The following is a 13,484-nucleotide window of genomic DNA, read 5'->3' as shown; positions in this document are numbered from 1 at the left end:
TTAGTGAAATTTCGAGAAAATCACGTTTTTTAGTGTACTTTTGGTCATAACTCGAAAACTATTAGTACTAGCGACGCGCGTTAACACATACACAGAAAAAACAATGTTTAAATTCTAGACGTTTTTCTAAACGGGAAAATGCAGAGCTCTCACAGACATATACTATACCAACACGCGTTGAGTAGAAGAAACGTAAAGTCTTTTTGAGCGTTGAATTACAAAACGTTTTCGTTTAAAGCGTGTTAAGTTCTAGAAATGATTGTTTTATGCGTGTTGAGGTCTTGTAGTGCTTAAAATGTAAACTCTTCTATTTGACGAAACGTTTAATTTTCAAACGCGTCGAGTTCTTGAAATGTGTAAGATTCAAACGCGTCGAGGTCTCCAATCGTTTACGTTTCAAACGCGTCGAAATCTGGAAGCGTTTAAGTTTCAAACGCGTTGAGTTCTCCAATCATTTAAGTTTCAAACGCGTCGAAATCTGGAAGCGTTTAAGTTTCAAACGCGTTGAGTTGTCGCAACGTTTAAGTTTCAAACGCGTCGAGTTGTCGCAACGTTAAAGTTTCAAACGCGTCGAGTTGTCGAATCGTTTAAGATTCAAACGCGTTGAGTTCTTGAAACGTGTAAGATTCAAACGCGTCGAGTTGTCGAATCGTTTAAGTTTCAAACGCGTCGAGTTCTTGAAACGTTTAAGATTCAAACGAATTGAGTTCTTGAAATGTTTAAGATTCAAACGCGGCAAGTTCCCGCAACATTAGAATTCCAAACGTATCGAGTTCTTGAGACGTTTCGGATTATTCAAAGAAAAAATTGATTCTTAAGAAAATTTTTATTTGGAAAAAATATTTTATTGATTATCAAACATTTTATATCAATATGATGTTCTTCCACAAATTTTAAATATTTGGTGGTTTTAACCAATGACGATTTTGGGGACCGATTATTAAGTACGTACTCTTGCTCTGCTCCGCAGCGCTCCCCAGTGGCCAAGGGGAAATATAATCGTGCAAAAACGGACACAACCGTCTCTTAAAAATAAAAAGGTCTCATATCGGGCTCGTTACAAAAATATGGTCTCAGCTCGGACTCGTAGTAGTACATTATATTGGACTCCGCTAAGGGTCACTGCAATTTACTATATTTTAATGGTCGCATCTCGAGCTCACAAATATACGCTACATTAAAATAGTTTCAGTTCGAGCACACAAAAATACGCTATAATATAAAGGTCTCATCTCGGGCGCAAATTAAATGACCACAACGTTTTGGTCTCTTCTCGGGCTCGTATCATTCTCAAAGCTTCAAATCGAGCTCGGGCTCTTGGTGTGAGACGAGCCCGTTCCGCTATGTTCTTTCCTAAAACTGAATTTTTTGTTTTTCTTTATTATTTGACCCAACCAAACGGAAGTGAAGTGAAGTAGAGCTCATAAAGAAGCTTTTGAGCTGCGTGGACAATATTTAGTACGTTGTGTGTCTACAACGAAAGATGGCCAAGAATCATTTAGACGATAAATTTGCGTGTTTACATATAACACTTTAAATTCGTAGCGCCAAGTATACGATTTCGTTCTGTGACGTAAATAGAGGTTTTGGTGCCCTGGGCTAACATTTAATTTGGCGTGCAGTTATAATACCAACATACAGGGCCGTTCTTAAGGGGGGGGGGCAGGACGGTCGCCCAGGGCCTCTAAAATTTTACCATAGGGATGTATAAACCGGAGGGCCTCTACACTCAGTTTCGCCCATGCATTTGGCCCGGGGCCACGAGCGCTCTAAGAACGGTCCTGTACCAACGCAAAATACGTTGAAAATGACATTGCCTCACGTTAAAAATGCAGCCCAGATCGAACCGCCCCCTCTGCAATGGTACTGACTTTATTTATTACCACTATGGGTTTTTCGACAATAGGAGTCAGGTGGTAAAGTTAGTAAATATTTTGTCTAAACCACATTGCATGGCATTCATGAGTTCTACTTCACTTCAATAATATCAATTTGCCAATAATTATATTCTAAGCTTAATTTCTAGACTAACCCCTTCCTACTTTTAACCTCTTCGCTAGTTTACCTTTACCTCCAGCATTTATAATTAATGTCTTCCATAAATTGTAATAACATTGTTGAATTTAATATTAATTTTTTTATCGAATTAATAATTAGCTTAGAACTAAAATGTTTAAGTTTTTATTTAATAATCGTTTGGCTATAGATTTCATTAGGCAAACTAGCACTGGTATTCATGATAATAGTACAATACTACATCCAAGCTTAACGTAGGCCTAAATTTTCGTTACGCAGATATTTGGAATTACATTAATATACAAGAAGAAGCAACTCTTCTATTTTGCAAGTAATTGTTAATCAGAAATAAAATCATCTCTCACGTAGACTTACTTTCAAAGAAAAACGTGAGCAGCTCGGAATCGTCTCGAAATGGAAGTCAAGCATAAATAACGCGACTATGCGAATATTTCCAACGAACAGCGTTGCCAGATGTTCAAAACATATTAAACGTAACTAAAGCCCAGTTCACACTATACAATTAATTGGGCCACTTAATTGTATCCAACTAATTGTAAGCAAGAAAGTTGTATAGTGTGAGCCGAATAATTCTAAGAATTGTCCCCACTTTTTCTGTTTACACTATATGTCACCACTTTTTCTGTTCACACTGTACAATGTTCTTGGTTACAATTAGTTGGATACAATTAAGTGGCCCAATTAATTGTATAGTGTGAACTGGGCTTAAGTAGTAAAATTTGTAACACATCAGCAGACTATCAGTAACGCTAGATTTCGCTCTCATCTAGGGTAGGAAGACAGCGTTTCAGAAACAGCTTAAAAATATTTTTTAATTTAATGAGGGCCCTGGTGGCCCGCTACCCCCGTTCAATTGATTTATTTTAAGGGGCCCCTAATTTTTTTAAGGGCCATTGGCCCCAGGACTACCGCTGTTTCCAAGTCTGCTAGCAACTATAATAATCAGGAGCCATGCAGACATCAGAGCCGCACCCATTAATTATATTTTGTAAATGTAGGGAATATTAAAAAAGAGCACCTTGTGATGATGAAGGAATTAGTTTTTCAGATAGGTTGATTTTTATTCCCTGGCCTAAGACCTTAGCCATTGGAATATTGAAGTTAATTAAACTATTTAAAATACATGACAGCGATGATAATCTAGTGATATTTACTAATTTAAGTCATTGGAATGATATACAGGAAAGTACATAGAGTAATGGCAGTGTGACGTCACGGCACGTCACCCATGATTTTTCCTATAGATAAAAAATCGCGACCAAAATGGCGACCATGGTCAAAACTACGGAGTGCCGGCCATTACTCTATTGTCAGAAATTACAAATCATTTATAAAACATATATAAACTTAGCAGACGACTTGACTATTTTGGCGGGTAAAATTCCGTATATTGTTTAAAAACCGAACGATAGATAGCGTTAAGAACTAAGTAGTTTCCGAATTGAATCACCAAATTTCAAGCCGGGGGACGCGGGGGTGGCTTGTAAACGAACGTTTTTCACGAGAGGTATAATAAAATATACGGCTGCAAACTGTCCCTATAGCTCAACGGCAAAATTCGCCCCAACTTGCAATTTGGCCTACTTTAAGGATGATGAGTCCGCAGCGATGCGGGGTGGCGAACATAGTTTTTGGGGGGTGGGGCAAAGTAGGCAATAGGGGGCAGTTGGCCCCGAAATTTGCGTTCAACGAATTGGACCGCGTTTGGTGTTGTGCCCGATAATAATTTTCACGCTGAGTCGAACTTTAATTTGTACTGAATTACGTGGTCGTTTTTCTCTGATATGAAAAAACCTTTTAAATTTAGAACTCTGGTCGAGTTGGGTATACTTGGCGCTACGAATCTAAGGTGTTATATGTAAACACGAAAATTTATGGTCTAAATGATTCTTGGCCATCTTTCGTTGTAGAAACACAACTTACTAAATATTGTCCACGCAGCTCAAAAGCTTCTTTATGAGCTTTACTTCACTTCACTTCAGTTTGGTTGGGTCAAATAATAAAGAAAAACAAAAAATTCAGTTTTAGGAAAGAACATAGCGGAACGAGCTCGTCTCACACCAAGAGCCCGAGCTCGATTTGAAGCTTTGAGAATGATACGAGCCCGAGAAGAGACCAAAACGTTGTGGTCATTCAATTTGAGCCCGAGATGAGACCTTTATATTATAGCGTATTTTTGTGTGCTCGAACGGAAACTATTTTAATATAGCGTATATTTGTGAGCTCGAGATGCGACCATTAAAATATAGTAAATTGCAGTGACCCTTAGCGGAGTCCAATATAATGTACTACTACGAGTCCGAGCTGAGACCATATTTTTGTAACGAGTCCGATATGAGACCTTTTTATTTTTAAGAGACGGTTGTGTCCGTTTTTGCACGATTATTATTCCCCTTGGCCACTGGGGAGCGCTGCGGAGCAGAGCAAGAGTACGTACTTAATAATCGGTCCCCAAAATCGTCATTGGTTAAAACCACCAAATATTTAAAATTTGTGGAAGAACATCATATTGATATAAAATGTTTGATAATCAATAAAATATTTTTTCCAAATAAAAATTTTCTTAAGAATCAATTTTTTCTTTGAATAATCCGAAACGTCTCAAGAACTCGATACGTTTGGAATTCTAATGTTGCGGGAACTTGCCGCGTTTGAATCTTAAACATTTCAAGAACTCAATTCGTTTGAATCTTAAACGTTTCAAGAACTCGACGCGTTTGAATCTTAAACGTTTCAAGAACTCGACGCGTTTGAATCTTAAACGTTTCAAGAACTCGACGCGTTGGAAACTTAAATGATTCGACAACTCGACGCGTTTGAATCTTACACGTTTCAAGAACTCAACGCGTTTGAATCTTAAACGATTCGACAACTCGACGCGTTTGAAACTTAAACGTTGCGACAACTCGACGCGTTTGAAACTTAAACGCTTCCAGATTTCGACGCGTTTGAAACGTAAACGATTGGAGAACTCGACGCGTTTGAATCTTACACATTTCAAGAACTCGACGCGTTTGAAAATTAAACGTTTCGTCAAATAGACGAGTTTACATTTTAAGCACTACAAGACCTCAACACGCTTAAAACAATCATTTCTAGAACTTAACACGCTTTAAACGAAAACGTTTTGTAATTCAACGCTTAAAAAGACTTAACGTTTCTTCTACTCAACGCGTGTTGGTATAGTATATGTCTGTGAGAGCGTTGCATTTCCCCGTTTAGAAAAACGTCTAGAATTTAAACATTGTTTTTTCTGTGTACGGCTTAACTTGGCTTCGACCTAACTCGCGGAGTGAGTGAAATCCGACCGTGCGCCCAAGCTGTGGCGGGTAGGAAACGCTAGTGCTGTAATCACAAAAAGATTCGCCGTTGTAAACTAAAATCCCAAAGAGAGCGTTACCGCAGGGGAAACCAACGCAAGCGGACTGATCGATGCTAAGTATGAAAATTGGTACTGAGTAATATATTCAAAGGTTATTTCTTTTGACCTGATCGTAAGTAGCATTGAGATCCGAGTAGAAGTTGAGTTCCAAGTAAAACTTCGAGTTCTTGGCTGTGCATCTTAGTTTTGTTCATGCCACCTGTCCATCAACGGAACGTCACTTTTCACTTTACCAAATCGTTGGCAAGGAGCTGACCTTTCATTGTCCAATCGGTGAAGGGGTCACACTCCTTACACCTGGGACACACATGGTGATAAGGAGGCGTCTGAATACCAATTTAGGAAATTCAAAGCCTATGGGGAACACAGTACCATCGGTACACCTTCAACATTTCGGAACAAGTATTCGCCGGGCTAAGGATGGAGATGGCCACATTCGACCTTCATTATATGATAGAAATACTTTGGAGATACCTTTATTTTTTACGCAAGGGGGGAAGACAGCGGCGGCTATAGCTTTAACCAGACAATAGTTTACAATGTAGCGAAAATATATTTGACATGAACGTTTTCATTACCACGAGGAGCGACTAAGAGGTTGGCTAGTCCTAATTAAAAGTATATCCTCACTACATTGGTCAAACTAAGACAATAGCTCGGGCTCCCGCGTCGCTTTCATACTGGGCTGAGCGAGATATATTTTTATGTCCTGGGGTATGCTTACACTAAAAGATAACGCTAGGGTTGAAGTTTGCCAAGTAAAAGAAAACATTTAATGAATATTTTAAAATAACATTGCCCAATGAGGCAAACTATAGCACATAAAAAAGAAAGGACTACGTCCAATGATGCGAAAGACATCATAATAAGGTGACAATTAGCATGGGACCAAATATAATCAACGATACAAAATATAAAACAAAAATGGAAAATAAAATGTTTTACAATATAGTCCAGATGCGGTGGTTGCTACAGGCTCTTTGGAGAGAGAACTGGCTAAGTCGAGTTAGCGAAGACGCGCACTCACGCATTCATTTCACTTCGACTCTTTATCGGGAACTGAGGTTAATGCGTTTTTCTCAAGAGCGGTCTGCGCTACCCAGACTGGGACGGTGTCCCAATTTTAATTTGGAGGCTTTCCGACTCTTCGTTTTGGGTGATCGTGTTCTCCTGTTGACATATAGAGGGTTTTCTCTCAGAACCATCTTAGTCCGTGTTTTAAACCAGATGGCCACTTGGTCCTCCAGAACGTTTGAAATTCCGGGCATCGTGACTTCTGCGAAAAAGAAAGAGTATCTACCGGATCAGCCACGGTGTTCGGCGTCATCAAAGGTTTGACCCGCGCATCATTTTCCCGTATAAATGTCAAAAGTGGCGCCAGGTCGGCGGCCACCATAAATGAGAAAAAAATATTGACAGTGCGGTCCCAATTAGGTCAATCGCCCTGATAAATTAATAGCGGAATTCCCACCAATTGTCGAAATTAAAATAAAGTAACATAACAATAAGGAAGTATTGGCAACTAGAAGGGCAAACCTCAACGTTTTGGGTAAAATAGAGGGAAATGGGTCCTTACTTTAAAGAAAATAACTATAGGTGAGAGAGGGAGAAACGCTATGCCGAATAAAGACGGTGCCGCTGGACGGCAAGAAGAAAGCGAAAGGGGGACCGTGGCCAGAGGTCCCAGAACGACCATCTATAGAGAGGGAATCTTAAAAGGGGTCACCTCATTAACTGTATTAAACCGTAATAAAACAGTCCTCGAAAATGGGGGAGTCTAACAATACGAGAGATGGAGCAATAGAATACAAGAAAAAGGCGAGGGACTTTATTCGGGGAATTTCCTCGCAGTGGCGGCTAGTTGGCAACTTCAATTACGGGCGAACTAGCGAGCATCTCGGCCGAAAAAGCATCGCTTGCTTAAGGTCAAATACTTTAACTAGCGGGCGACCAGCGCCTTTGAACTCTAAGCATTTGGGACCCACTACCCTCGGTCCTCATTAACAGTAGGCCTCTATATATAAATGCCTATTTTTAAGCGTTTTAAGCATTACACTGTTTACACAGTAAGACGGCCAGCGTCTAGGCAGGTAAGGGTCTTGGAGGTATTATTCTGAGAATTTTGAAATGACTCTAGGAAGAGTCGTAAAGTTACGAATGTGAGAAAAGTGAAATAAAGTGAATGTTTCGGCCAGAAGAAAGCGTGACGAGCGGGACTCTTGGGTCTACGGAGTCATCACTTCCCTACACCCATCTTAAGGTACGGTCGAATATGGAGCGAATTAATATATTCGCGTCCCGCGCGAGCTTTGTAAACTACCCCCATGTGGAACCACACCCTAGATCAAAATAAACTGTATTCCATGAACTAATAAACGGGGTTTAGTATTTTTCTAGTATTAAGGATATAAATTAACTATCAATGCAATAAGCCTAATATTTTATGTAACAGAGAACTGGATTTTCGGCAGTCGGTTTTAGAATTTAAATAATTTGAATAGTGTATTTTTGGTAAGAGTATTATTATTTAAAATGTCAATTTGTTTTATTTTATCGTACACATTCTGCCAATAATTAACATTTTTACATATTTTTATCTTTTTTGTAGAGCGAAAGTGTTTCCAACATTCATTATTACAACAAAAATGGAGGACTGCCCAATGCAATTAATTTATATAAGGATAAAGGTATTAAAACTTACCATGCCAGTTGCTATTATCACATTAACTTGCAAACAAATAATTTATTGTAATGGTGCTAAGATATGCAAACAAATATATGCCAATATAAATCTAAGAAGAAACTATCGCCGGTAGGGGTGTGACCGAACTAGACGCCCTCTCAGTAGACGGCGTATGATTATTCATTCGGTATTCTTGCAAACGTGTATTTATTCCATTGGTAGTCTTGGCACGGCGTACTTCTTCCATTAATAGTCTTAACAACGTGTATTTATTCCATTGGTAGTCTTGGCACGGCATATTTATTCCATTGGTAGTCTTGGCACGGCATATTTATTCCATTGGTAGTCTTGGCACGGCATATTTATTCCATTGTTAGTATTGGCACGCCGTATTTATTACATTGGTAGTCTAAACAACGCGTATTTATTCCATTGGTAGTCTTAACAACGTGTATTTATTCCATTGTTAGTCTTGGCACGGTGTATTTATTCCATTGGTAATCTTGAAACCGTGTATTTATTTCATTGGTAGTCTATACCAATGGAATTAATAAACGGTGACAAGACTACCAATGGAATTAATAAATGGTGACAAGACTACCAATGGAATTAATAAACGGTGACAAGACTACCAATGGAATTAATAAACGGTGACAAGACTACCAATGGAATTAATAAACGGTGACAAGACTACCAATGGAATTAATAAACGGTGACAAGACCGAGGGGTAAGTCACTCTCGGATGACCTGTACACCGAATTCGCGTACTTAGTACTGTTAAAGGTACGGATTTTTAAGAGTTCACGAACTGGTATTAGCACAATCAGAGGTACGACCGTGTACACCGAGTTCGCGGAGTGACCAAACCCTTGGACAAGACTACCAATCGTATAAGTACACGGTTTCAAGATTACCAATGGAATAAATACACGTTTTTAAGACTATCAATGGAAATAATATGCCGTGCCAAGACTACCAATGAAATAAATACACGGTATAAAGGTTATCAATGAAATAAATACACGCTGTCAAGGCTAACAATGGAATAAATACACGTTGCCTATAGCTAATACCCTAGGCACCACCTTAGGCCTAAGTCATCAAGTGACTTTTGAAGCCATAATTTCAGGCGGCCGGGTTACAATGCGTAGGAGGGTGGTGGCAAGCCCTGCATGCCACGAAATCGAGCCAACAGCTCCCTTCACTAACTATTATCGTTAACCTCGACAAGTTTTTATGGAAGGGGAAACCGAAGAACTCGGGGGAAAACCCCATAAACCAGTGGGGAGAGAACTTGCAAACTCAACGCAGAAGGAGTTGTTCCGAGTTTTCACCCAGTGCCACAAGCTGGGATCGAACCCGGCTCCTGTTGCTGCGAGGCGAAAGTGCTAACCACTCCACCACCCCACACTCCTCCCTCCAAACCCAAAAATCAAATCAGCCCTGTATCTTATTGGTCCCCGAGGGCTCACATTTCCCGATGCGATTGAAGGGAACAACGGTGACTCTTTTCCTTCTCCCGCTCTCGTGACGGGGAAAACTAGACCATGTTGTCCGCGGATTGTCTTAAGATAGGCATTCTACCTTAGTAGCAATGAGCACTTTCATGACTTCATAGATTGATAATAACGTTTTGTCTTTGAAGAATTCCCAGCTCCGAAAAATTTCATAGCCAGCACAACTGCGAAGAAAAAAATATTTGTCAAATGGGATAAAGTTATCGATGTCCCGGACGGATATATACTCGATTCTTATTTCCTGAAATGGACGAATGAAGAAAATCTAGAAATCGGAACCGTGACCAAGCCACACTTTACCAGCGAGCACGAAATAACTGGCCTTGGAAACTACGTGTTATACAAAATCAGTTTACAAGCGAAAGCTGCAAATGAAGAAATCACAATCGGGTCTAATACTACCACCGTTGAAGCTAGAACAATACCGGATGGTAAGTACACTCGCAATTACGTAATATATCTCTTACGAGAGATAAATATTCAATATACACAATGCTTTGGTTTCGGTCGGAAAAACAATTTTTTTTAAACCATAATCGCTAGAATATTGAATGCCGACGACCCTGTTTAGTGAAAAATTTATTATTCGTTAAACATACAGGAGGACAATGTTCAGTGTAATGTTTTTGCTTCGTTAATCATATACCAGGGACACTTTTCAGTAAAATGTTTATGATACGTTTATCATTTACCGGGGACACTGTTCAATGCAATGTTTGTTTCGTTGATCATATACCGGGAACATTGTTTCGTGAAAGGTTTATGGTCGTTAACCATACCGGGGACACTGTTCAGTGAAATTTTTATGGTCGTTAATCATGCCGGGTGACACTGTTTAGTGAAAGGTTTTTGGTCGTTAATCATGCCGGGTGACACTGTTCAGTGAAATGTTTATGGTCGTTAATCATGCCAGGTGACACTGTTTAGTGAAATGTTTTTGGTCGTTAACCATGCCGGGTGACACTGTTTAGTGAAATGTTTATGGCCGTTAATCAGGTTGAGGCCACTGTTAAGTGTTATGTTTGTGTTTCGTTAACCATTTACCAGGGACACTATTCCGTGAAATGTTTATGTATCGTTGATCATATACCGGGGACACTCTTCAGTAAAATGTTTATGGTTCGTTTATCATTTAACGGGGACACTGTTCAGTGATATGTTTATGTTTCGTTGATCATATACCGGGAACATAGTTTAGTGAAATGTTTATGGTCGTTAACCAAACCGGGGACACTGTTCAGTGAAGTGGTTTTGGTCGTTAATCATGCCGGGGACACTGTTAAGTGAAATGTTTATGGTCGTTTATCATGCCAAGGCCACTGTTTAGTGAAATGTTTATGTATCGTTGATCATATACCGGGGACACTCTTCAGTAAAATGTTTATGGTTCGTTTATCATTTAATGGGGACACTGTTCAGTGAAATGTTTAGGTTTCGTTGATCATATACCGGGAACATAGTTTAGTGAAATGTTTTTGGTTGTTAATCATGCCGGGGATACTGTTTAGTTAAATGTTAACGGTTCGTTAAGCATACCGGGGACACTGTTTGGGAACCGTTATTTTTACCCTTAAACTCTCTAAAAATTGAGAGGAACGATAATTATCTTTAAAGGTAGTAGAATCCCCTCTTGTTTGGTAGGGTGCGCTTAGGCTATATCGAGTAGCTTTCACGAGCCCTCCTAGCGAGGGGCGGCAAGGAGTTAGTTAAGTTAGGGTGTATAACCTTTTTCGGAATTTGGGGGTAAAACCCCATCAAACTTACTCCTTGCCGCCCTTCGCTAGGAAGGCTCGTGGAAGCCACTCGGTATAGTCTAAGCGCATACTACCAAACAAGAGGGGTTATACTAACCTTTAAAAAAGGTTTTTTCTAGGCTATAAAATATATACATTTAAATTTAATTTTTCAAAATTTTATATTATTTTGGTTGTTCTCTTTCTGAAATAGGTAACCGAGAGTTTTAATAGATGGCAACAAGGATTTGATATGGAAAACATTAAATTATATAAATATATTAAGTTTTGCATATTTTTACTAAAATGTATTTGTTTATACTTTGGGAGAATTTCTATGTTGAGACAACTTATAGCGTTGCTGACAATCCTCACTCAAGCACTTACAGTAAGCTCCTTCCCCCTAAACAAAAGCAAATCAATCCGGAATCAAAGTAACCAGCTACCAGTTAGGCTAATAAGTAAGTCATCCAGCGATCTCGATGCCCGTTAGGAGCAACAAACACAGCACCCCACACAAGGAGAACGCAACCGGTCAAAAGTAGTGCACTTTCTTGTGTACAGTTTTCATTGGTTAGACGCTTTAGCGCCTGCCGTCGGAAGGGGAAAATTCGGAAATTGTCTTCCCCCCGCCCGTAAAACGTTCAGCGTAAGGCTCGTCCAATGAAATTGGTACACAACACTGCATTAGCGTGTTTTAAGGCTAGCTGCGTTCTCCATGTGTTTGTTACTCTTAGATGCCCGCGTCTCAACATAGTCATTCTCACCACTAAATATATATAAATTATTGTTTATACAATGAAAACATAATGATTTACTATTTGACTGTTCACTTTCTTTTCGCATTTATAAATATTTTTCCTTTATAGAACCAGGTTATTTCACTGCAAGTTATGAAAATTTAACATCGAATGGAGTAATTGTGAAGTGGATTAAACCGGAAATTGCCAACGGTCCACTTAACGGTTACGTACTCCGTCTTTTGAAGGATTCAAATGCAATATTTGAAAAGAGCTTTGACAGTAAAGTATTTCACTTCGAAATTTCGAATTTGAGTCCATTTACGAGTTACGAAATACAATTGTACGCTTACAACGAATATGATAATCAACAACTGATTTCTCAAAAGAAATTTATCAGCATTACAACTGACGTGGATAGTAAGTACAGCCTTAAGTTTAGAATAAAACTTTCATGGATGGGTTCATTAATCTATAATATTTTACATAAGAATGACACTTCATGTCTATGTATGTAAAATTGTTCGAATGAAAATATGAAAAATAGACCTAGTTCGACCAAACGAAGGTGTTGTTACAGAATCGAGGGGTCCGTCATTTGCCAATTTTGTGTACGGGATTTTTAATACCAAACTGATTTTGAGATTTCAAAGCACAATTTTCGTGTTGTTTTTCCGTTTTTATTCCGATTTCCAGATTTAAGAATTGATTTTCGCCCAGATTTCGGGATTTTGAAATTGATTTCAAGATTTAAAAAATTATTTTCTCTAGAGTGTACATGTACGAGAATTCTACGAATGTCGGACCCTTCGGACAGATAAGTTCGCTTTTTCACCCCGCATTAAGAGGAGCTGGGTTCGATCCCAGTTTGTGGCACGGGGTGAAATCTCGGAACAAAACCTTCTGTGTTGGGTTCTACGGTTTCCCCTTTCCGTAAAAGCTTGTTGAGGTTAACGGCAATAATTAGTGTACGGAGCTTGCATTTGAGATATATAGATTTAAAGCAAGTGGTGGTTCTATCATGGTCACCTGTATTATGGGAAGGCCCCTGTTATTATTGAATATCTCCAATTCTTTGAAAAATGCGACTTTACTGGAGAATGTGGTGCCATCTACTTGTATTTATGGCAAAGGAAGCTAAATTCAAAATAGACATTGATAACCTCGGGAGAGAGCCATTGTAGAGTAATATAGTTAGACAACTTTATTGGACTTGAATCATCTAAAAATATTGTTAATAATTGCTGAAATTTATGTTATTTACCAATTTACAAACGATCCAATCAACGCGAAGGATACCTATAAGTACCGCCTTTTTTATTTCGACGCTAGCGACATCTATTGAAAGAAGAGCTACTTCACGTCGATCCACCACTTACTTTTATAGTTTT

The 13,484-nt window shown here is 39.0% G+C and overlaps 1 protein-coding gene across 1 annotated transcript in view; it reads left to right on the top strand.

Moving 5' to 3' along the window:
* Positions 1 to 13,484, top strand: part of LOC149959026 (protein sidekick-1-like) — a 70,524-nt gene that overhangs the window by 3,642 nt on the left and 53,398 nt on the right. Inside the window, exons 2-4 of the mRNA XM_090165125.1 lie at positions 8,028 to 8,106; positions 9,749 to 10,051; positions 12,223 to 12,513. Coding sequence (XP_090021251.1) covers positions 8,028 to 8,106; positions 9,749 to 10,051; positions 12,223 to 12,513 — 673 coding nt within the window. The remainder of the gene's footprint in view (positions 1 to 8,027; positions 8,107 to 9,748; positions 10,052 to 12,222; positions 12,514 to 13,484) is intronic.

Source organism: Leiobunum rupestre, chromosome 2 (assembly GCF_980474605.1).
Source record: "Leiobunum rupestre chromosome 2, qqLeiRupe1.1.hap1, whole genome shotgun sequence".
NCBI lineage: Eukaryota > Metazoa > Arthropoda > Arachnida > Opiliones > Sclerosomatidae > Leiobunum > Leiobunum rupestre.
The sequence above is the reverse complement of the archived record's forward strand: the minus strand, read 5'-3'. Positions and strand labels throughout refer to the sequence as shown.